The 26,051-nt window shown below is 36.6% G+C and overlaps 1 protein-coding gene and 1 non-coding gene across 2 annotated transcripts; both read left to right on the top strand.

The window, feature by feature from the left end:
* Nucleotides 1-6,045: 6,045 nt before the first annotated feature.
* cavin2a (caveolae associated protein 2a) lies at nt 6,046-23,499 on the top strand. Its single transcript, XM_073845663.1, has 2 exons — nt 6,046-6,692; nt 20,892-23,499. The coding sequence occupies exons 1-2, from the start codon at nt 6,138-6,140 to the stop codon at nt 21,753-21,755; spliced, it is 1,419 nt and encodes a 472-aa protein (XP_073701764.1). The 5' UTR covers nt 6,046-6,137; the 3' UTR covers nt 21,756-23,499.
* A 2,059-nt stretch (nt 23,500-25,558) lies between these two features.
* trnas-cga (transfer RNA serine (anticodon CGA)) lies at nt 25,559-25,640 on the top strand. The gene has a single exon. It is a non-coding gene; the product is annotated as a tRNA-Ser (tRNA).
* The last annotated feature ends 411 nt before the right edge of the window (nt 25,641-26,051 follow it).

Raw genomic sequence — 26,051 nt, 5'->3', positions numbered from 1 at the left:
TAATTTATATCACAAAGCACAGTGTATTTTTTTCTGTTTCTTTTGTGAATGCCATGACTTTTAAAGGATCTGATCAGGGGTGTAAAATTTACCCTTATCTTCAAATTCAAAAAGTTTTCACCCCCTGCCTCTGAATGCATGGTTTTTCCTTCTGAAGCATCAGTGAGCGTTTGAACCTTCTGTAATAGTTGCATACGAGTCCCATGTGTTGTCCTCAGTGTGAAAAGATGAATCTCAAAATCATACAGTCATTGTTGGAAAGGGTTCAAATACACAGAAATGCTGAAAAAAAACAAAGGATTTGAGCGACCTAAAGGATTTTCCTTTAGAACAGTAGGCAGCTTAACTGTTCTGGACAAACAAGGGACTTATGAACAACTATCACTAAACAAAAAGCAAAGTGGATCATTCAAGAAACAACACAGTATTATGAATTAACTTTTGAACAGGGTAATTTTTTATCAATTCAAATATTATTTTCTCTTGTGGACTACTTTTACTTGTGAACGTCTTTTATGTGAAATATCTTATTCAGGTCAGTACTAAATATAAAATAACATGCATTTTGTATGATCCCACCTGTTTTGGTAAAATAATTAACATTTTGCAAATTCTGCAAGGTGTATGTAAACTTTTGTCACTGTATGTCACAGTTTTCACAAAAATATTAAGCAGTGTACATGTTTTCAACATTGATAATATATATATATATATATATATATATATATATATATATATATATAAGAAATGTTTATGATTTCTGAAGGATCATGTGACACTTAAGGCTGCTTTGCCAACACAGGAATAAATTACATTTTCAAATAGAGAATGGATTTTAAATTGTAAAAATATTACACAATATATCCTTAGTGAGCATAAGAGATTTGTTTTCCAAAAACAAGAACATAATAGGGGTAATTTTTGAAATGAACCTCTTATTTTCCTCTCAAATAAGACTGTTACCCAATATAATTTAACTTATATATCAGTTTTCTTTTGTGGTCAATTTTACCCCAGCAAAAACAGAAATCCAGTCCTGTATTTTAGGAAAAGGTGAGAAATAAAAAAGAAATAAAAGCAAAAGAGAGAATAGACTGACCTACAAAAGTCATTTGGAGGACAGTGGGACCCTTTAGGACTAAGGAGATCCAGACATTCCTTGTCTGCAGAGGTTCTTCCTACTTCATCCCCAGACCGGTCCAGTGAAGTCCCTGCACTTCCTGTTCTGTCTGACAAGCCTGTGTGCCACAGGGGTAAGACAGAGCCTTAATGAAAATGAGTTTACATTTGTCTCTTTATGTTCTGCTTCCACTAAGCAGACCTTTTATTCCCAGGCTCACATATTTTCAACAGTGCAGGATGGAATTGTAGCCTTGGTGATGCTGTGATGCAGTAAAGACTATGAATTTGGTATTGGATTTTCACTTTGCTTTCTCCATCGACTAATAGAGCTCCAGTCAAACAGAACTAAAGTGCAAGAGGTACATAGACATTCTTTGCATTCTCAGCAACACTGCATCAGCTGCCAGACCACGTGAAGACAGCACTTATCTGAACACCTTCATAACAGTTACCACAAGTTCACAATCAATATGTTTGCTTTTACTTGAATGCCATTGTTTATGGTATCTAAATTTCAGCGAAACTAGATATGTATTCCTTGTAACTGGTATTACACTGGATGTCATTTAGCACACAGTGGCCATTTTACAGTGATTCACTCATTAAAAAAATCACTGCTTAAAACTACATACATATGTGTTTTCACAGAAACTGAACCGAATGAAACTTGCATATTTTGCTGATTATTGCTGCTGAAAATGGTCAATTATTGTCATGTTTTGGGCTGTACTAATCGGTCAGACCAGGGAAAACATTTGGAGTACTAGACTGCCAAAAGTTAAGACAAATCAAAGAGAAGAGTGCAAAAACCTGTCTGAGGAACAAAAGGTGTTTGTGGTTGACCTAAGTGAACCAGGATTTCCAGGGCAAGAATCTTGACAACATCCGTATTTCACCTACCTTATAATTTCCGGTCAGGTGGGCGAAATATTTGGCTAATTCTGCTCGTACATATCTTTACCACCTAGTTTGTCAAAATATTGTGGCCATTCTTGCTTACTAAGTACTTCTCAATATGATTTAGCAGCTTCCACAAGTTTTTTCTGTGGTTTAGACAGCATAAATTAGCAGAACAAGTATTCAGAAGTACATTACCTGTGCAATCCATGCTGTTGTTTACATCCGAGTATGGCCAGTATGACCGCGCATCCAATCGTGAGGTAATTGCAAACCCTCTATTTATAAAACAGGAAACTATTTTTGACTCGTTGCATTCTTGAAAATCTTTACAAAAATATATTTTTTTTAAAAAAATCCTAGTTTGCAAGGCAAAGTATTTCATGTGGGTGGTTGGGAAGGCTCTGAGAATATTCTTGGGCCGTCAAGATCTGAGGGAAAATTGTCAAATTATCTTTCGAATGTCTTTACCATCGCCTGCTTTTTTCGTCGCTGGTCAAAAGGTCCCACAGGCAAGAGAAATAAATCTGTCTGCTATCATTCGGCTAATGAAGGCTGAAGTCTTTTTCGTTCTCATTACTGTGATGCCACAAGCGCAATCTCTCACCAGGCACCGAACAATTTGCATTCACCTAGCAGTCAAACTGAAGAACCTGTTACCAGCGGAGCCATCCAAGTTTCAAACAAAGGTAGCAATTATATATAACACAGGCATAACTTTAGTGTGCTTTGCAGTGACATGTCTTTTGCATACTCGGGAATTTTCCCATGAAGCTGAACCACAAATCATGCAACGCTATGAGTGACATCTCAATAACAGTCAAGAATAATATGAAACTAATAAGAAAGACGATCTACAGACTCTCTCACAAAACCAACAACAGGATGTTTTTCCGTAGCTGACAGGAAACACTGAGACGTTTTACAGTATCAGTGCAGCATTCATTAAAGTGCATTTTTACTTAAAAAGCCTATTGTCACATGTTGTCCAAAAATATAATAATTTGTTCCTGTCATAACATGCACTTTTTTTCTGCATTCAGGTTTTTAGACTGGGTTTTTGAAAAACCAGTGCTAACCTGCAAGTTAGTGATTTTTTTTTTTTTTTTTTTAGTTTTTACATAATTTTAGTTGTAATAATTACTTTTTTTATCTGTTGTTTTTTATTATAATTGTTTTATTTTATTTTTTTAGTGCAGTGAGTACCTTTTACCTGCAGAGGTCAGGCCTTACTGCACTATAGCTGGAACACCTTTAGAAACGGCGTTTTTTAGTGGGATAGTTCACTAAAAATGTGAATTTTATTATTTACCTACATGTCAGTTCAAATCTGACATTCTTCAGTGAAACATAAAAGAAGATATGTCTTGGTTTTTTGTACATACACTGGATGTCAGTTACCAAAATGTTTGGTTTTCCAACATTCATGTTTGAAAGGATGTGAGGATGAGTAAATGATTTGGGGTGAATCTCTTAAATCTAATGTGATTTGTTGTGGCACGACCTATATCTGTCGATGTCCTAGTGTTAATGTTAGGTCACTTGGGTGATGGTATTTGCTTCGTGTCTTTAATCTGAGCACACATGACAGGAGAATACACATACCCCACCAAACTACAACATAGGAGACATTGGCAGTGTTTTTCTTTGCGTATGTTTGCGCATACAGGCGGCCTAGGAGAGGGAGGCCATGGCCCATCGCCTCAGTCTCAGGAAATGAATGGATGTGGGAGATAAAGTTTATTTTATGTTAGATTCTTGTCCTTGTCCTTTAATAACACTCCCAAACAGATATCTAAGTTATGCATGTTATTCTGTCGCTATTGATTGTCGTTATCCAGAAAATGACCTCTGGTCGAAACAGAATAATGTGGCGTGTTTGTCTTCGATATGAGCACCGCACCAGATTTCCAGGAGAGGCGTTTATTTCACAATGTTTACTCTCATGGTCACGGATCTATAAATGAATTAGTGTCTTTCTTTCTTTCTTAGTGACTAATGAGTAAGATTGAATACACTGTTAACATTCAAAGTCTGACATGGGTTTATAACCTGGAATACATCATCTGCACAGTCTTTTATATCATTTATTCGAATGCACTTACAATTTATGATTATGTCTGTGAGCTGTCTCCTGGATGTCCTTTGTTTATTGGACTTCCATCCTGTACAGTTTGTAAAATATGTTGCTTGTTCTGTCTGTGAATAATGTGAAGAGATTATTCATTTATTTATTTATTTTTATTCTTTCATTTTGCACTCCTTAAAGGTATAGTTTACCAAAAAATTGAACTATTCACCCCCTGTCAGAATGTCTAGCAGCTTTATGATCCATATGGTTCAGTGATTCAGTAAAGGTATAGATCCCCAAAATTAAAAATTCTGTCATTAATTACTCACCCTCATGTCGATCCAAACCTGCAAGACCTTTGTTCATCTTCTGAACAAAAATTAAGATATTTTTGATGAAATCCAAGAGCTTTCTGACCCTGCATATACAGCAACTGAAATGTTTCCAGGCCCAGAAAGGTAGAAAGAACATCATTAAAATAGTCCATGTGACATCAGTGGTTCAACCGTAATTTTCCGAAGCTACAAGTATAAAAGAAAAAAAAAAATTACTTTATTCAACAATTTCTTCTCTTCTGTGTCAGTAGCTTCTTGTACCTTCATAAAATTAAGATGTCATTGATGTCACATGGACTGTTTTAATGATGTCCTTACTACCTTTCTGGGCCTTGAACGTGGTAGTAACGTTGCTGTTTATGCACGGTCAGAAAGCTCTCAAGTTTCATCAAAAATATCTTAATTTGTGTTCTGAAGATGAACGAATGTCTTACGGGTTTGAAACGAAATGAGGGTGAGTAAAATACAGAATTTTCTTTTTTGGGTGAACTATTTAATCTGTAAAACACAAAATTGTCTATTTATCAGTCCACGCCAGTGTTAGTTTATCACTGAGATATCATTGAGTATTATATATTTTATTAGTTTTTTATATATAGTTTTACACTCTTAAAAATAAAGGTTCTTTATTGGCATCAGTGGTTCCATAAAGAACCTTGAACATCCATGGAACCTTTCAAATGCAGAAAAATTTCTTTATATTGAAAAAAAAAAATTCTTTAGGTTTTTAAAATGTTCTTCATAATGGTTCTTTTAAGAACTGTTTGCTGAAAGGGGAACCAAAAATGGTTCTTCTGTGGCATCACTGCAAATACATCCCTTTGGAGCCTTTATTTTTAAGTGTATAATTAACTTATTTCAAGAATAGTTTTAGTAATTTTCATACATGAAGTTAATCTGAATGACAATGAGAATGATAATTTTGCTGAAAGTAAAGTTTGAAGTTTACGTTTAAGTTTTAGTTTTAGCTAACTGTAATGTTCTTTTTCATAAGATAAAAGTAAACGAAAAACATTTTTAAAGCTTGACAGCCTCTGTTATCCATCTAGTTTCAGTGTATGGAAAAGAGCAGCGTGAACATCTTTCAAAACATTTCTTTTTGTGTCATATGGGTTTGGAACTATATGAGGGCATGAGAGTAAATGATGACAGAATTTTTGGACGAGCTCTCCCTTAAACATAGCATTCATACAGTGTGTGTGTGTGTGTGGTGTTTGAGTCTGGCATGGTGCCACTGCCACAGATGAGCTAGGTTCACTGTTTAAACACTGATTTCCATTTTTCTCCATGTGACATTTTCCTAGGCTGCCGGACAGCTGAGAAGAGAAACACCAGCAGAGATTAATGAAAAAAAAACACTTGCACACAGAGATACACCCACATTCCTTTACACAAACACACCTGTTGCTGTCTTCCGGGGACATTTCATACATTTGACAAACAAACCCATTACTGATTGCAAAAAATACTGAAATTGCACTGAGGGGAAATGCACCCGTGCAGTGGTACACTTTCACACTGACACTCTTTACTCACATTACTCTGATGGGCTGGGCTAAATACCACGGCAACCAGGCCCCTCCCCTGGGTGTGTGGGGAGTTTTTAAGTGGAGTGTTGAGAATGTTGTTTTTAGAGAGGCGCAGAAGGCAGGAGAGTGTCTGTGAGAGTCAATCTAACCCTGTTATTCAAAACCACCAGCGTTGACTCCAGGATGGGAGAAGACTCCTCTCACGCAGAGCGAAGCACAGCTACCTTACCCAGGGAGGAAAGCACCCCGACACCACCAGCTCCAGATGCTCAGGAAGCTCAGGATGCTCATGATGCTCAGGATCTCCTCATTCCGAGCTTCAGTCCCGGCTCGGTGCCCTCTTCCCCCATCCACACCCTTTCTCGCCTGGCCTCCAAGACCCCGACCAGCCCCACAGCTCCTGGCGGCCAGGTCAGTGCCATCACGGTGGTGGCTCTGCTTGACAAGCTGGTGGTCATGATCGAGTCAGTGCAGGAGAACCAGCGGAGGATGGAGAAGAAGCAAGCCGAGCTAGAGGGGGCGGTGAGGATTGTGCAGGGTGATGTGACCCGGCTCACCAAGAGCCACATGTCCACGGCCAACAGCGTGGCCAAGCTGCTGGAGCGCTCGCGCAAGACTGGCCTCAATGTGAAGGAGGTGAGGGAGCGCCTGGATAGACAGAGCGGCCAGGTAAAGCGTCTGGAGGCCAACCACACCCATCTGCTCAAGAGGAACCACTTTAAAGTGCTCATCTTTCAGGTGAGAAGAATGAGATCTTCCTCTTCTTAAGAAACCTTGAAAGCTTTTAAGATGAACAAATGTAAATATGCATCTGAATGAGGGTTTTCCACAACTAAGGAACCTTTAAAAGACAAAACCTGTCATAGATAGCACGGGTATATTTGTAGCAATAGCCAACAATACATTGTATGGGTCAAAATGATAGATTTTTCTTTTAGGCCAAAAATCATTAGGATATTCAGTAAAGATCATGTTCAATTAAGATATTTTGTACGTTTTCCTACCGTAAATTTATAAAAACTTCATTTTTGATTAGTAATATGCATTGCTAAGAACTTCATTTGGACAACTTTAAAGGCGATTTTCTCAATATTCTGATTTTTTTGCACCCTCAGATTCCAGATTTTCAAATACTTGTGTCTCTGCCAAATATTGTCCCATCCTAACAAACCATACATCAATTTCGAAAAATTGCCCTTCATGACTGCTTTTTTTTTTTTTTTTGGTCCAGGGTCACATATATATTCTAAAATCTCTTTCTAAACCTTTAAAGCTTAAAAAACCTATAAAAAACTATAAGATATTTAAATAGTAGTGTTTAGGGTTTCCATAAAAATATTAAGCAGCTCAGCTGTTTTCAACATTGATAATAATAAGAAATGTTTCTTACACTCTTAAAAATAAAGGTTCAAAAAGGGTGCTTTTGAAATGATGCCATAGAAGAACCATTTTTGGTTCCCCAAAGAACCTTTCAGTAAACAGTGTCTAAAAGAACCATTTTGAGAACATTTAAAAAAATCTTTTTCGAGTATAAAGACCTTTTCTGCATTTGAAAGGTTTCATGGATGTTCAAGGTTCTTCATAGGACCATTGATGCCAGTAAAAAACCTTTATTTTTAAGAGTGTAAGCAGCAAATCAGTATATTAGAATGATTTCTGAAAAATCATGTGACACTGAAGACTGAAGTAATGATGCTGCAAATTCAGTTCTTAAAATATTTTAGTAAAATATATAAGTAGAAAAACATCACACACAGATATACGCACATACATAATAACAATATGTCTAAATGAGGTTTTTCTACACCTGAAGAAACATTAATGTTTTTTAAATGCATTCTAATTCTTTCTTTGATGCAAGAATGTGGCATTTTATTTATTTATTTTTTGGAAAATAAATACACTGGCTTTTAAATATTTGCATAAGTATGTACAAGATAACAGCAGAACAAGTTGAATTTAATGGGTTTTTAAGAAATTTAAGTCATGTTTGACAGGACACGTGTGCAGTGTCTTGAATGAAACTAAAGTGCATGGGAATTCTTCCTGTGACAGCAGCTGGGATGAAATGTTTGAAGTTTGTGCAGATTGCAGTAGAATGCTAATGTGTGTGTATTCTTGCAGCATACATGTAAAACTTACAAACTGTCATGTTTTTCATAAAAACATTTTTTAGTATAGTTTTTAGTATAAAGCTCAAAGATTACTTTGTTTACAATAGGCTTGTTTGATTAAGTGCCTCTACTTACAAATAACCGTAAAAACAGAGATTGTAAAGTCACGTCTTCTGGCTGAACCAGCTTTGTGACCTGTGCTTTAGTTTGCTTTAATCTTTGGTGAGGTGTTTTGTATGCTCAGGTAATACAATTTTACACATTCAGGAAGCACTATTATACTTTACGCCGGTTGGTTAATGTGATGGGTGCGTCGTGTTGATTTAAGCAGCTGCGTCGGGCTAGTGCTTTTAGAAGTGTATTCTTATCTGATTGCCCCGGAGCGAGCCACATGCAGCTTTACACGCTGGGACAGTGATCTTTGACTTGTAGAAGCAGGTAGAGGCATTTCTTAGGGGTGTTAGAGTTCTGCATTTCAAAATGATTTCTGGGAATCAATTTTCCTGAGGCAAATGTTATTCAATAGCGGAATGAGCTAAACGTCAAAGCAAGTGTCAATAGATTTGAAAACACAAGACTTTTATCTAGATCCTTTGAGACTCGTTTCCTGATCCCTCACGTCAACGCCTGATCATTCATGAAGGCATTACCTAACATAAAATGTCTCAAAAGTATTCATTTCCCAGAAGTCTTTTTTGATCAAAATGCTTATTTCTTCATTAAAGTTTTCTAGGGTAAGAGTTTATAAGACTTATCTTAAGCATGCTAATTCAAAATGATTTACTTTATATGACTTTTGAGGAAATAGCATTTAATAAAGTTCTTTAACAAAAGCACTCCATTATTGTAGAGAGAGTTGATTATCGGGGCAATGGCTCTTGACTAATCCAGCTGTCAGAGAGGAAGGCCATGGGGCTGAACAGCACGGCTAATGGCTGATCCCAAGTCTTAACTATTCCCTTTGAGATCACCAGCAGCAGGTGATTTTCTAAAGTGATAATCAGCATGTTAAAACACTTTGGCATGAGTGCAGGCTTGCAGAAAGTTTGCTGCAGGAGATTGTAAGATCTAATTTGGGAATGTGTTGCAAAATTAAAAGAAAAGCTTTGCTAGTCACTTGTGTAATTGTGAATCTACTGAAATACACATTTTTTTAAAGAAATTAATTAATAATTTATTTAACATTAATCTAAAATGGCAATAAACACATTATTAATGTTTCAAAAAATTATTTTAAATTTCTGTTTAAAATAAATTATGTTCTTTTAAACTTTTTAATCATCAAAGAATCCTAAAATGTCACAGTTTCCATAAAATATTAAGCACGATTTATTATTACAGTCTTCTATAGTCAGTTGTTTTAGTTGTCATGCAATATTTTGGTCAAAGCACACTTTCCCATGTGGTAAAGTGCTTCAAGGAGTGTTAGAAAACCACAGGTATGTACTTTCCCTTCTTGTGTTGGGACGTTGACACATGTTTGGCATTATAGCTGCAGGTAATGTTTCACATTTTTTGCATGTCAGTACAATCTTATATCATGATTTCACGAGTCGTTTTGTTTCAGGCTAACAATACATATCACAATATAGTTATTTTTGCGTTAAATAAGATCTTTATGGTATCAAATTATTTGACACCATTGAAATTTCATGATTCTTGTCACCAATGTCAATATCACAAAAAACAAATACAAGCGTAAATTAAAAAACAACAACGACTCAAGCTCACTGAAGACGAGTTAACTAAATAGTGATTAAATAAGAATAAGAAATTATTTACAAGCAATAGGACAAAAAACTACAGTAGAACAAATAAATAAAAAATGCTACATTGTATAAAGTAATCTTCTGCATATTCTTCACTGTGTAAATTAAATATATATTTCTTCTTATTAAAGTTAGTTAAAGTGATTTAGTCAAGAGCAATGAGAGATTTTCTCTTTTTTGTTGTTTAATTAAAGGGTTAGTTCACCCAAAAATGAAAATTAGCCCATTATTTACTCACCTTCCAGTTGTATATGACTTTCTTCTTTCAGACGAATCCATTCGGAGTTATATTAAAAATGATCGTGGCACTTCCAAGCTCTATCATGGCAATAGGCCGGTGGGGTGAATAAAGGCCTCCTGTAGCGAATTGATGTGTATTTGTAAGAAAAATATCCACATCTAAAATGTAATAATCGCTTTAATCTTTTTTTGGACTGTTGAAGAGAAGCACCCGCCTATTGCTATGATAAAGCTTGGAAATGCCAGGATAATTTTTTAATATAACTCTTATTGGATTCGTCTGAAACAAGAAAGTCATATATGCCTAGGATGCCTGGAAGGTGAGTTTTTGGGTGAACTAACCCTTTAACATGAATGACTGCTATCACTTTAAGAGCTACCTGAATCCAGTATACTCTTACACACGTGCTTTCATTCTCAGCTGTTTGCTTTAACTTAAGCAAAACAAAACTTAACCTAAATTACTGTGTTTTACGAGGATACTTGCAAGAGCATTTTAAAACATACAAGTGTGTGTATTTAACCATTCAAGGCCTATAAAGCATCAAAAATAACTCTGAGCACTGTCTTTATGTGCACGATGAGAATGAGTTCTCTTTCACTGCATATAAAAATAACTTCGCAATGCTTAAAAACGCGTGCAAACGATACATTTTCGTGACCACGAAACGTAACATGAGGGTGTAACCACAAAATTTCCACTGGTTAATCTAGTCTAGCGGTATATCGCCCACCTCTATGACAATGATCTTTAATTCACTGACTCTTGAGTCAAGACATTGCTCTTTTCTCTTTTGTTTTCTCTTTTTGTTCTTGGAAAATGATGTACGTGTCTATATAGCTTAGGCCAATAAAACAATGGCGTATTGTTCTATGGAAAGACACACTATTGAAAGTCAACACAGAATGCAAACACAAGGGAGAGTCATCGCACATCCATTCGCTCTCAGAAGTTTGCTTTGGAAGAGTGCTATTGCTCTTTGGTTGTGCATTTGCTTGTTTTGTTTCATTTTTGGCATCTGACGATGCTCAGCCGCCTGTGTGGTAATTATAAACTTTCTGTGCACCGTGCAAAGGCATTTGGAGATGGAAGGTGTTGTTTTAAACACACAAGGGCCCTCCGAAAGAAAGAAAGAAAGAAATGCAGTAAACACTATGAGTTTGGCATTGAAAATGTGTGTGTGTGGGAGAGAGACAGTCTGGTCAACTGCCTTGTTTCCCTTAACAAGCACTAATGATCTGCAGTAATTACTGCCCATTTAGGCCTCTATTTGTTTATGTTTAATGCATCACTGCTCTTTCTGTGTTCTCAAAAATACATCAGTGTTGATTCTTGAAAAATGTGGTTCTACGTGCGGAGGCTCTTCGCTCCAGCCTTTTTGTGTTTGTGAAAGGATCATTAAATGTGTTCACAACACTAATCTAGACAACTGTTCATAGTTTATGCAGTTTTTGCATAAATCTATCAGAGAAACTCTTTCTATACTTATAAGGGATAACATGCACCTTAAACATCTTCACCAAGGCCTCCAAAGTTTGGCAAGCTCCATGACTGATAGCAAACATGAGGCTTTTATGGATAGTCATAAAACATATTTTATTGCTTTTATGTTTTTGAAGGAAGGAACGTTTTGGCCGAGATGTTTCTGCAGTGGGCGTTCACAAAAACATCTGACAACTGTCATTTTTTACACCTTTGTAGTCGCTCCGATTCCCCTCATTAGTTCAAGTCCTGTTGAACACTGTCAGGGTTTATTTTGGCTCAGAGATGCCATGGAACGCCTTCATTAGGATGATGTAACTCTGCTGAGATCCAAATAATGCCACGTATGATTGACCAGTCAGTCCATCGGCATGTGTTTAATTATGCGTTTCGTCATTTTAGCATAACGTAGATGTTTAATCCTCACGATCAGGATCTTCAGTGAAAGGTAAAAACAAATATGGGCGTGCAAATGTGAATTGTGGGAAAGTGTCCGTCTTTCGGGTGGGAGAAGGGAAACAACCCGATAGCCAGTGTTTACAAGTCCTCCCATTACGAGAAAGAGCTTTTTATAAAGACAGAGCAGATTCTGATTCTCAAAACACAGTCAGTCTGATAATTGTGTACAATAACACTGGGTTACACAACAAAACACATTCTTTCATCAGTCAAAAGCTTGACTTCCTTAAAGATTTGTATCCATTTCGTGCAGTGCATGCAACAACAAAGAGCATCTGAATGTGGTTGTGTGTTGATTTGATCTTAGCATTGATTATATTCTTTGACATAGAAAGAAAAATGTGTTTGCTTATTGTGCAAAGTGTGTGTCAGAGATTTGTTATGGCTATTTTAATCTGAAAATATACAGATTCCACTTACAGTATTTTATGAAGTCTTGCATGTTTTTAAGCTCAGATTGGAATACAACGGTTGTTGTTCTTTCATTACGATTTCTATGCTGTTCCCTGAGCTCCACCCTCAACCAACAAAGATTCAACTCAAAGAAAATCTGAGAGAAAGACTGAGTTGGAGGAAAGAAAGAAGGGAAGAAAGAAAGAAAGAAAGAAAGAAAGAAAGAAAGAAAGAAAGAAAGAAAGAAAGAAAGAAAGAAAGAAAGAAAGAAAGAAAGAAAGAAAGAAAGAAAAAGAAAGAAAGGAACTACATGAAAACAAACCATGACAACCTCAAGGCCAGGAAAGAGATTGTGACAGGGAAGGAAACAGCAGAGGAACAGAACAGATAGAATGAACTGGATGAGAACAATGGAAAATAAACTGAAGTATGAGAGAGAGAGTGAGAGGTGGAGGGGTAGAAAGAGAGAGATCTTCTCTGCTTGGGCATGTTTCAGCTCAATGTGCTGGATTTCTGGTTTGACAACTCGACTCCTCCCTTTATCATTGTGCTTACATACAGCACGCACATACAGCTGTTTTTTACAACGCTCTGGATTTCTTGATTCTGATTGGTTAATTGGAGTATTCTGCAGCCAAGTATTTTTGTATAATGACATCCAAACTATATTTGACTGTTGTCCCAGCAACCTTCCACTTTGTGGTAGTTTGATATCTTTTGTATCACTCCACGAATAACATACAGTTGAAGTCAAAAGTGTACATCCCCCTTTCAGAATCTGCAAAATTTTAATTATTTTACCAAAATAAGAGGGATCGTACAAAATTCATGTAGTACTGACCTGAGTAAGATATTTCACATGAAAGATGTTTACATATAGTCCACAAGAGAAAATAATAGTTGAATTATAAAAATGACTTAATACTGTGTTCCTTACCTGAATAATCCACAGCTTTTTTTTTTTTTTTTTTTTTTTTTTTAGTGATAGTTCATGCATTTGGCGGTGAAAACTTTTAATTTGAAGATCAGGATAAATTGAACTTGTTTTTTTCTTCTGGGAAACATGTAAGTATCTTCTGTAGCCTCTGAAGGGCAGTACTAAATAAAATAAAAATATGATATTTAGGCAAAATAAGAAAAATGTACACATCTTCATTCTGTTCAAAAGTTTACACCCCCGGCTCTTAATGCATAATTTTTCCTTCTGAAGCATCAAGGAACATTTGAACCTTCTGTAATAGTTGCATATGAGTCCCTCAGTAGTCCTCAGTGTGAAAAGATGGATCTCAAAATCATACCGTCATTGTTGGAAAGGGTTCAAAATGCTGGAAAACCAAGGAATCTGTGGGACCTGAAGAATTTTTCTGAAGAACAGCAGGCAGTTTAACTGTTCAGGGCAAACAAGGGATTCAATCACAAGTATCACTAAAAAAATACAACATTCAGTTAAGAACACAGTATTAAGAATCAAGGGGACTTTTGAAAAGGGTCTTTTTTATAAATTCAATTCAATTCAACTATTATTTTCTCATGTGGACTATATGTAAACATATTTTAGGTGAAATATCTTATTCAGGTCTGTACTAAATAACCAATAGCATGCATTTTGCATGATCCCTCTTATTTTGATAAAATGATTAACACTTTTGCAGATTCTGAAAGGGGAATGTAAACATTTGACCTCAACTGTACGACCTATAAATGCTAACTGATGATGACCAACTGACTGTACCCTACTTTTATTCTACTCATAATTTCAAGGGTGAATAAAAATGTTCAAGTTTCACTTTGATGAGAGACAGCTAATATGAAATTTAAGAAGAAGTGTGCTAATCCAGCTAAACACTTTTCTGCCTCCTAGCCATGATTCCTCCTTCACACAGCTTAGTAACGTTTGTGAAGGATCAAGGTTAAGTGCGGTGTGACTCATCCTGCACAACACAGATGTTTGTCCAGTCAAATGTTTTGAGGATTGAGAATGCCCCACCCCTGAATTATAAATACCACCTGCAACTGACTAACAAGTAGCAATGGTTCACTGCTTATTACAATAAAAACCTATTGGCTATTTAAACAGACAAGCCATTTGATATGCCCCACCCAAACGTACTGCTTAAATAAGAACACGTCAAGGGTGAGATCTAAAAAGTCAAGACCTGTGAAGATAAAATGATTCAGCCACACTCATTCTGCAGGTATTATTGGACTCGCTCAAATAACTACAGTCTAATTAGAAAAATGATACTTCAGGGAGCATGACCAATCATGTGATTCATTCAAGCGGCCAGACTGAGACAATGAAGCTTTTTTAATATAAACCTCAGAGAGAGAATGAGATGGAATCAGACCGCTCTTTTAAGACAGCTCACTTCTCATCAGCTCAGACAATAATAACTCAGAATTAGATCAAATGCACAATTCTGCAGTAATTCTCTCCTTCAGTCAAAAACAGTTGAAAGTCCACAGATGGCCACTTTCCCATAGTTTTCACCACAATGCTGCAGATCGGAGGCTTTGATAGCACATTGCTTTGCCCGGCATCTGACTGAACTGTGTGTTCAAGCCAGTTGGCCGTTGCTTTCCACTTATTCTCTCCATCTGGAGAAAAGCCAAAGATTCCCTGAACCTCTTCCACGTATCATAAACAGGTAACGGATGAGCGCACACATTTTTGTCTGGTGTTTTTTTTGTTTTTTTTTTGTTTTTTTGTTTGTTCCTTTTAATGCTAACTCTTGCCAAGGCTGATGGGGCATCACATGTGGGCTTTATGCCACATGTTTTATGCTATTGGATACTTATAAACATGTTATGTTTTACAGGGTTAAATTAGAGAAAAAAAAGCTTTAAACATGATATTCAGTCATGATTTTACTTAGTACACCCATTTACTGACAATCAAAACAAGTGCAGATGGTGTAGACATTTTCTGAGTCAGATTTGCATGGGAATTGACAGTTGCAGAATAATTTTCCCATGATGAGAAGACAAAATACAATGTACTGTGCCTTTGTTGTTGTATTGTCTTTTTTTCATGGCAGAACATTATTGGTAAAGGGTTAGTTCACCCAAAAAATATAAGTAAGTCCATGATTTACTCACCCACAAGGCATCCTAGGTGTATGACTTGCAATCGGAGTTATATTAAAAATTGTTCTGGCTCCTTCAATCTTTACAATGCAATGGGCAGGTGTTTCTCTTCATCAGTCTAAAACAAGTCCAATAAAGCGCATCCATCCATAATAAACTCTTGGCTTATATTGAAATCCTCTGACGTTTTTCTTTAAAATCCTCATTTTGTACTTCTAATTCGTGTTTTGTTTTGTCTACGTCATACAGCGCCAGAACAATTTTTAATATAAGTCCGATTACATTCATCTGAAAGAAAAAAGGTCTTATACACCTAGGATTCCTTAAGGGTGACTAATAATGGGGTATTTTTTTTTTTCATTTTTGGGTGAACTAACCCTTTAATAATGCCTTTTTTTCCTAAACGTTTGCATTATACTTTTTTTAGTATTTCATAAATGCTGTTCCCACATCTCGGGTTTTCCTCAGTATTTTATATAGATTATAATTCAGGGGTATTATCATTAACTAATACTAAGTCTAAAATTATTGCAAATGTTTTTGCTAATTGAAATAAAGCTGAAATATAAATATTAGATGAGAAACTTAATTAGTATTAGAAATATTGTGGCAGACAGCTAACTAAAATAAGTAGAGTTTGAAGTACTAAATTTAAACTGAAAAAAGAAACTTAAACTGTAATAAAAATAAATTAAACTTAAATAGTAATATTTAAAGGAGACCTATTACGCCCTTTTTACAATATGTAATATGAGACTCGCTCACATCCAAAGCACGCACACAGAAAGTGGCTGTCACATGGCATGTGAGTACTCAACTAAGTTCTCTTTCATGTCTTATTGCACTTAAACTGTCAAATACACACGTTTGTTAATACACACGTTTCGCACAGGAGTTATAAAAACAGTTGGTTATGTCTGTGAAGGTAAACAGCTAGGAAAGAAATCACATGTTTATATTAGATCTGTGTGGCAGCAGCGTAATATACAGTAAATAAATCAGTCCACTGCTCTCTTGTCTCCTGTAAGGCTGGGACTCTAAATACTGTTCTGTGCTCGCTCATCTGTGCAGCCAACAACAGAACAGTTAGTATGCTTTGTTAGCATGTGAACTTTTGCCATGGCGTTAGAACTGGTACACCGTTGTCGATTGTGAAAACTAAATGGTGGCGCATTGGGTGGAAACGTGCAGATTAAGGGGCAGTAATATTATAAAAAGATCCCCTTATTACATCACAAGAAGCAAAATCTGAGTGGCTAGTTTGTTCACAAGCTTGCAGAGAAAGGCTTACCAAAAAATGTACTGGGTTGTTTTTTTCCATCTTTACTGGGTTGGTATATGCACTGGGGACAAAGAAAAAGTCAGATTTTTAAAAAAGCAGCTCTTGACATCAGTTCATGTCCATCTTACAAAAACACTCTCCCTTAGCAAGAGCAAATGCAATACTGCTAACATCCAGCAGTGACATATCCTTCCTTCGTGTCTTTTCTTTTTATTAGTCCCATCCTCTATTGTTCTTATATTTGTCTTTCCTCTGCTTCTTTCCTGTGCTTTCCCCTGCTCTCATGTTGTCTGTTCAGTTCCTATGAGCCTGATTGAGACACACACACACACCATTTCTCTCATCTCTTTCGATGTTTCCACTCCAAAAAGTCCAGAGGCCTCCAGCGGGGTGCATTAATTATCCAGGCTCCCATTACACACTGAACCAGGGGTATCAGCATGTGACACAATGTATTCAAAGATTCTCCCTCTCTCACTATCCTTCAGTCCCCTCCTCTTTCTCTTCCGCTAAGCCTCACAAGCCATTGTTTGTTTAGATAAAGGTCAAAATCTGAATGGCAAATGTCTTGATTTATCACTGTGCTACAAGAGACAGGGCTGAGAAACAAATGTTAAGAAAGGTGGATACAGAGCAGGATCAGAAAAATGTGAGCGGCTTCAACTAGCTCAACTACATAGAGTGAAACTAACACAACAGAGACTGCCTGCTTTGGGTTTCAGCTTGTGTTTGAAATGTGAATGAGAAAAATGGATTTTGTAAAATGTGACCCCAGATCACAAAACCAGTCTTAAGTAGCATAGGTATATGTTTAGCAATAGCCAAAAATACAGTGTATGGGTCTAAATTGTAGATTTGTCTTCTATGCCAAAAATCATTAGGATATTAAGTAAAGATCATGTTCCATGAAGATGTTTTGTAAATTTCCTACCGTTAATATATCACAACGTAATTTTTGATTAGTACTATGCATTGCTCAAAACTTCATTTAGACAACTTTAAAGGGGATTTTCTCAGTATTTAGATTTGTTGCACCCTCATATATGTTGGCCAAATATTGTCCTGTCCTAACTAACCTTACATCAATTATTATAGCTTATTTATTCAGCTTTCAGATTATGTATAAATCTCAATTTCTGTGACTGGTTTTGTGGTCCAAGGTCACAAATATGCATCATGTTGATATATAGTAGTTTTACTTTTTAATAAAGCCTTCAAATTGGGGTCAGCCTACTACTGTGTGAATTTCCCAGGCTTTTGGAGATTTCATATGTGCACTTTTCATCTGACAAGGCCCTCAAGGCACAAACTAATTAGATTTGGGCTGAATCAACATATTTCAATAGGGAATCATTTTACAGAGTTGACGTTTTAGATCCATCTCCCAAAATCCCACCTGTGTGTTCTTGGTAAATTACAGTTCTTGTACAGTTGACTAAAACATAATATAAAGGTGTCGTCTGAGTTTCATTCTATTATTAATTATGAAATAGAATACAAATACAACCAAGTAATCACAAATTAAAAGCTGATACTTTTATAGAACTAACCATACACAGCCAACTCCCAGCTCTGGTTTCCATGTAGCTCTTGAACCTGAGGGGTGTTACTCTGTACGTTTGCTCATGAAGAAACTGGTTAGCCCAGAGTCAACACTGGTTTTGACTGGATCTCTGCCCTCAGGGTGATACTGGCTATTCATAGGCAAAATGTTAAAGATGAGTGTCATCCATCTGGAGAGAGAGAGAGAAAAAAACATTTATCACATTGTAAATAATGCGTAATGCACCTTTGTAAAAAGTTTTCTCATATTAATCAGTAAGACATTGTAAAAGTAAAAGACACAAAATGGGAGTCGCATTCCTTCACTGGAATTTGCAAACCAACTTCTTGTTAATGGCACAGAGTTTCGTGGCCAAAGGCAAGGGGATGAGGAATAGGCTGTCTCTACATTATGATGTTATTCAATTTTATAAGACCTATAATATAATAAAGTGAACATCCAACAACTGGGAGCTCTCAATGTCTATAAATAATGTTGCATCTTTACAGGTTAAATGAACAGTTCTTTTGAATTAGTGAAGCTTAATGCTGAATGTTGAGCTTATGTTGAGTGTTTTATATGGTAGGACATTGTTTGACTTGTAAAATATTAATCTTCTAGAGACAGGGACATTGGCATCCACATTTTCCAACATCTACTTGCTGTTTCATACTGAAATACTGGCATACAGTTACAAATCTGTCATTTAGCTGTTTAGAGCTTGGACAGATATATGGTACATGCTCTGAATTACTGGGAGTGTGCTTGGTGCCCTTAGGAGGGAGCAGGTGAGCGTGCAAAAGCTCCATTCGTGCTGCTAATCCACCCTTCCCTGAAGGTCAGATCTTCAATTTAGTCCTTAAGCGTGAAGCATAACCCCTGTAAACCTCAGCAGCCGTGTCTGAGGTGTGTGTCAGGGGAGAGCAGCGATAAGGGAATATTCTGCATTGTCTGTGTGTCAGAAATAGATTTGAAAGGGTGTGGCATATTTGTTGTAGTTCTTTTCAGTGATTGAATGGCTATTTAATCATGCAAATAGTAGCATTTGTTTATATTTATTTATACACATGCATTCTGTGTGTGTGTGTGTGTGAGAGAGAGAGAGAGAGAGAGAGAGAGAGAGAGAGAGAGAGAGAGAGATGTGCATGCTTGATTATACTGTAAGAAAACACAAATAAGCAAAGAAAAAAAGTGATAAAATTATTGCATGCAAGATATATTGAACTATTCATTATACACAAAAATCTTGACTTAGTTCGTTGAGTGAAACAAGATTTTGGTTTACCTTTTCATGCATGCAACTTATAAATCAAAGCTTTTTAAAAGGAATTTGGCGGGAAAAGTAAACCTCAGCCTCTTGCCAACAACGCTTTTTTTTGCTTTGGAGTAACTCCAACACAATGCCTCCACATGCCTTGGGTATAGCTTGCTCTGCAACAAACAGGTTTTTCAGCAGATTTCACAATATATTCCACAACTCCAAAAACAACAGTCAAACTGACTCACCTCTTTATTTTGTTTATTGGTACAAAAGTAGTGCGTGGCTCTAAAACAAATCTTTATAGTACAGTAATGCACATAGTACAGGAAATGCATGAATTGATAAACTCCAATGCAGTGTTATTTTGGATACAATTGTCTGCAAAATGCAACAAAATAAGAAAATAAAATACAGGTTATAGTTGGATTTTACTGTAACACATTATCTGCACTATAACCTTAAAGGCAGGTATTTACACACTAAACCTTAAAAGAATACACTTCCAGAATAAAAATAATTCCTTCTAATTTCCTCACCCCCATGTCATCCAAGATGTTCATGTCTGTCTTCAGTTGAAAAGAAATTAAGGTTTTTGAGGAAACCATTTCAGGGTTTTTCTACATGTAGTGGATTTCAATAGGCCTGAATGGGTTTAATTGCGGTCCAAATTGCAGTTTAAAGCAGCTTCAAAGGGATCTACACAATCCAAACTGAGGAATAAGGGTCTTATCTAGTGAAACAATTGATCATTTTCTAAAAAATACAAATTTATTTTCTTTTTAACCTCAAATGCTCATCTTGCACTAGCTCATCTTCATGCATTATGTAAGAAAGTTTACAGAAAATGGTAAACGATGTTGGAAAATGAGATGGAGTTTTTTGAACTGGAGTAAACAGATGAAGAAGAAGACCTTTCCGGCGTGGTTATGTAATACGTGAAGTCTCAGACGCGGTTTGCAGAGCTAGTGCAAGATGAGCATTTGTGGTTAAAAGTATATAAATCTTTAATTTCTTTTAGAAAATGACAGATTGTTTCTCTGGATAAGACCTTTATTCTTTGGCTCTATTGTGTAGAGCCTTTTGAAGCTGCACAGAAACTGCAATTTTGACCTTCAACCCATTGATCCCCATAGAAGTCTACTGTATGCAGAATAAATCCTAGAATGTTTTCCTAAAAAATTACTTTTCAACTTAAGAAAGACATGAACAAGATGGGGGTGACTAAATTATCAGGAAATTTGTATTCTTGAAGCAAACTAATGCTTTATGTCATTGTTAAATGCAATGTCCTTTTCTCCAATTTCAGGAAGACCAAGAAATCCCCTCCACTCTGCTTACTAAAGATGGCTCCACCTCTCAGGATGAGCTCGCTCCATCTGCACCAACTCCGCTCACTGATTTAAACCGCTCTCACGATGAAGGCCTGCAGACCATCAGCCTCTCCTCGGATGATGATCTGGAAAAAGGAGCAACAAGCCCTCTGGCAGAGGGTGGCGATGATTTTGTGGATCTGCACGAAGATGACTTCCCAGGCTTGGGAAGTGAACGTCTGGAGCGTTCTCGTGCAGACAAATTTAAGCGCTCCAGTCTGAAGAAGGTGGATAGTCTAAAAAAGGCCTTCTCACGAAGCAGCATCGAGAAGCAGATCAACAAGATCGTGCCTCCAGAACAGCGCGAGAAGATCAAGAAAAGCTTCATCCCCAACCATCCGAAGAGCTCCGCCACGAAGAGCTCATCCTTCCGTGTCTCTCCAATGACCTTCAATGTCAAGAAGGTACGAGATGGAGATGCTGACTCCTCCCAGCAGCCTGAGAGCTCACCCAGGAACCTCAGCCCAGTGGAAGTTCCCAACATCGGGGGACCTGATGGTGAGCTGCACCTGGCTGAATTACACTCCTCAGGTGAGAAAGCAAATGGAGATGATCTGCACAGCCCCTCCACCCCTGGGAGTGGTGATGGAGAGGTGTTCGTTACAGATGAGGTTGGAAATCTCGAGAACGGTCCATCTGCGACTCTGGCTGAAGAGGAAGTGGATAAAGAAGATGATGACACTGATGATAATGGTGAAAATGGGAAGGAGGAAGAGGAGGAGGAGAAAGATGCGAAACCTGCAGAAGAAGCATCTGTGTCTCTGCCCTCGACTGCAGCTACTGTTGAGCTAACTTCTTAGATATACAGTTGAAGTCAAAAGTTTACACACACCTTGCAGAATCTGCAAAATGTTAGTTATTTGACCAAAATAAGAGGGATCATACAAAAAGCATGTTATTTTTTATTTAGTACTGACCTGAATAGGATATTTCACATAAAAAACATTTACATATGTTTAAAACTTTACAAACACTTGATTCTTAATACTGTGTTATTACCTGAATGATCCACAGCTGTGTTTTTATTGTTTACTGATATTTGTTCATGATTCCCTTGTTTGTCCTGAACAGTTAAACTGCCTGCTGTTCTTCAGAATTCTCTGGTTTTTCAGCATTTTTGTGTATTTGAACCCTTTCCAACAATGACTGTATGATTTTGAGATCCGTCTTTTCACACTGAGAACAACTGAGGGACACATATGAAACTATTACAGAAGATTCAAACACTCACTGATGCTCCAGAAGAAAAAACTATGCATTAACAGCCGGGGGTCTAAAGTGTGAACATTTTTCTTATTCTGCCTAAATATCTTTTTTTATTATTTAGTACTGCCCTTCAGAAGCTACAGAAGTTACTTACGTGTTCCCCAGAAGAGAAAATAAGTCAAATTTACCCTGATTCTCAAATTCAAAAAGTCCAAATCATACAGTCATTGTTGGAAAGAGTTCAATTACACAAAAATGCTAAAAAAAAAAAAAAAAAACTGGATTTTTCTGAAGAACAAAAAAAACACAGCTGTGGATCATTCAGGTAACAACACAGTATTAGGAATCAAGCGTAAACTTTTGAACAGGGTCATATTTTATAAATTCAACTTTTTATTTTCTCTTGTGGACCATATGTAAACATCTTTTATGTGAAATATCTTATTCAGGTCAGTACTAAATAAAAAGAAACATGCATTTTGTGTGATCCCTCATATTTAGGTAAAAATAATTAACATTTTGGAGATTCTGCAAGGTGTATGTAAACTTTTGACTTCAACTGTAGTTGTGTTTCTAGCCCTCTGACTTCAATCCACTTCTGAGACTTTGGGAAGTGTAGTTACTCCACTGATATCTTGTTCCCAAGCTTGTTTAATGTTAGCATGTCAGCTAAAATAACATATTGCCCTGAATTAACCCCCTAATATAATGTAACTATAACCTTTTGTGATAAGTTTACAAATTAAACATGTTCTTGTAAGAGGAAATTCCATTTAGATTCCATTTCAAATAGATTCTGTATAAACACCCAGAGAATGGTACAGCAGTTCAGACCACTGTCACCACAATGATACACCGAAATAGCTATATTTTGCTGTGGGAGCCTGTGAATACCATGAAATTGACTGAACTGAAATGCCTGAACTCTCACTCTCCATCTTATTTTTTTTTTTCTTTGTGTGTAGGAGAGGCAATGTGTGTGCCAATCTGTCCTTTGTTATGCTGGAGTCCAGACTCTTTTCTGACAGTGTACATAAGATTTAGTATTAAATCACTTACAAAAAAAGTACTATGGTAGTATTATGGTTTTTGGAAACAGTACTTAGTTTTGGTATGTGGCATTGTATTGTTTGAAATACCATGTAAAAACCATTATATATTAACAAGGTAATACGAAAATACATACTGGTAACAACATGGAACATCATTACTGTACCGTTGTACCACCACAGTACTTTTGTACAGAATAAAACAGATGACTACAAAAGACAAGAGGTGTTGACAAAGTTATGTTTTTTTGACATTTTTAGAACTTTTATTAAAATATCTTGAATAAGTCTCTTGAATAAGTAGATGTCTGTGAGGAGCAGTGGCTGGCATGGTGCGAAGCATGTTTACAAAATTTCTGGGGGAAAGCCAGCACAATTGACTTCCATCTCCATGGCAACCCTGCCCGCTGCCAACAACTCTCCAATTACTGCTATAGTGCATGGCAAGGGCACGCATACACTGCCTGATAAATACAAACTTACATGAAGCAGAAGTATTTGTGTCTAGTCAAAATTCCATGCTGCTGATGTAATAACTCAATATTTTGCTAAAAACTAACATTATTTAGATTATTAAAGTTTGTCGTAACATACTTTGTACTCAGATCTATAAACATAAAAATGGCTGGCAGATAGACTTATATACAAAAACACATTCCCCAAGAGTTTTTATCAATTCTCCGGACAGTCATATGTATCTCACACTTTACTCAGTTTGCACTTACGTCTCGATTTGGTCAGTTAGCCGGATACGTGGCCATACTGGCTATACTCTGATGTAAACAACAGCATGGATTGCAAGGTTTATGTACTACTGAATACATTGCTTTTCTAATTTATGCTATCTAAACCACTGAAAAAACATGTGGAAGCTGCTAAATCATATAGAGAAGGACTTAATAACCAGGAGAGGATGCAACATTTTGATTTATTATTTTGTTAATAGGTGGTAACATTACAAACAAGCAGTATTAATTAAGATATTAGCCTAATTATCTCCCTGACTGGGAAATGATAAGAACAAACACAAATGTTTTTAAGATTCTTGCCTTAGAAATCCTGGTTCAGTTGGTCCAACCACAAATATGCCTTTTGTTCCTCAGGTAAGTTTTGCAATCTTCTCCTTGATTTGTTAACTTTTGGCAGTCTGTAGAACTCAATGTTTTTTCCCGGTCTAGCCGATTAGTACAGTCCAAAACATAACAATAATTGACTATTTTCAGCAGCAATAATCAGCTAAATATGCGAGTTTCATTGGGTTCAGTGGCATTATGTATGTTCATTGCCGCCAAAATGGCCGATTGATGACACGTCGTGAAAACATTGGAGACACACACACACACTCATACCAGGGGAAGAAGGTGCATTCCTGCTTCTGATGGATGGCATTCTCTGCAGTTCTTTTTCCACTAACTGGAAAAAAGAATAGGTGGGAATGTATTAATGGCTATAGTTTCCACGGGTTAGCTGAGGTATGGAATACCCGCATGTTCTACAGGTGTGCCGCCAGCAGGCCTCTCTTTTTGGACCACACTGCTCCATGCTGGTGTCACTTCACGCTGCGGCAATGATGCTTAACACTGATAAAAAAAAAAACTTTGTTTGGGTTTCGTAGATTTTGTTTACAATAAAATTAACTATTATCTAGACGAAATTTAGCATGTATTAATACAATTTAAAAGTGTGCGAAGTAAGGTAGATTTAAGTCCTGCTGTTCTTCACTTAGTAAATGTGGAGTATGTGAGGTAAAATTAATAGTCGTTCTTGACAGGAAACTGCACGGTTTCGTTTTTTAAATCAACCACATGTGAGTTTGGCAAGCAGTCTAAAATCTTCTCTGGATGCCAGGTAGACTGAGAGGTCAGGTTACGTGTACAGTATCTGTCCAAGTTGAAGGGGGTGTTTTGAAGTACCGACAACTTCTAGTGACGGTGTAAAATATGTAAGGAGGTACAGAAGAGCTGAGATTATATGTGCCATAAAGAGAAGATATTTCATTCAAAGGAAAATGTTTAGAAGGAACGCATCAAAATGTACTGCTATTAATATTGTTATTATTTTTATTATCCCCTTTGGACTTAGTTGGATTTTGGAACTGGATTTTTAAAATGTATTAGATGATGTTGTCTCCACCGTGTGGCCGAATGTCGTCAATTTTCATCTATCGACAAATATCAAACATAAACCCGTGAAACTATAAATATAGTTATTTCTTAACGAAATATAAGTATTATAAATACCTTATCAGATTGTGATTTGAAAAAAAGGTACAAAAATAATTACATATAATATAGTAATCGTTTCGCAGATTCTGGGTTTATATCCTATTTACAAGAATCAAAAATGGCGTCACGGTGGCCGAGAGGTTAAGGCGTTGGACTCGAAATCCAATGGGGTTTCCCCGCACAGGTTCGAATCCTGTTCGTGACGGCTTTCTATTTTCGCGCGTGTGAGCCCCAAACTGAAAAAAATATTGTTGCTAAACCCCTTAAAACGTTTATACATGTTATCTTCATGTGTAAAAATTCATGACAATCTAAATATAGCTAGTAAATCAGTCGTGTTTTTACACTTTGAATCGAAAAGCAACACACTTAACATGAGGAAGCACGTTTTTGAAATTATCTACGTCTTTTTAAACTTGTTTTAATTTCCTTGATGTTAACGCCAACGCTGGTTTAACTGCATTTCATTGGTATTCATTGATATCCAGGGGTCGACTCATATACAAAATGGACCCAACCCTTAAAAACAGCACAACTGTAAAAACAACGGGTTGTAACTGCCAACACTCTCTACGTTATTGGATTACTGAGGTGATGATGCAACGCAAATACCTTT

Source organism: Garra rufa, chromosome 8 (assembly GCF_049309525.1).
Source record: "Garra rufa chromosome 8, GarRuf1.0, whole genome shotgun sequence".
NCBI lineage: Eukaryota > Metazoa > Chordata > Actinopteri > Cypriniformes > Cyprinidae > Garra > Garra rufa.
The sequence above is the reverse complement of the archived record's forward strand: the minus strand, read 5'-3'. Positions and strand labels throughout refer to the sequence as shown.

What these genes read in the sequence shown, in the direction of transcription:
- cavin2a (XM_073845663.1), top strand. Translation starts at nt 6,138, where the DNA reads ATGGGAGAAGACTCCTCTCACGCAGAGCGAAGCACAGCTACCTTACCC. An exon ending in TTAAAGTGCTCATCTTTCAG is followed by an intron (nt 6,693 to 20,891) that starts GTGAGAAGAATG and finishes CTCCAATTTCAG; the next exon opens with GAAGACCAAGAAATCCCCTC.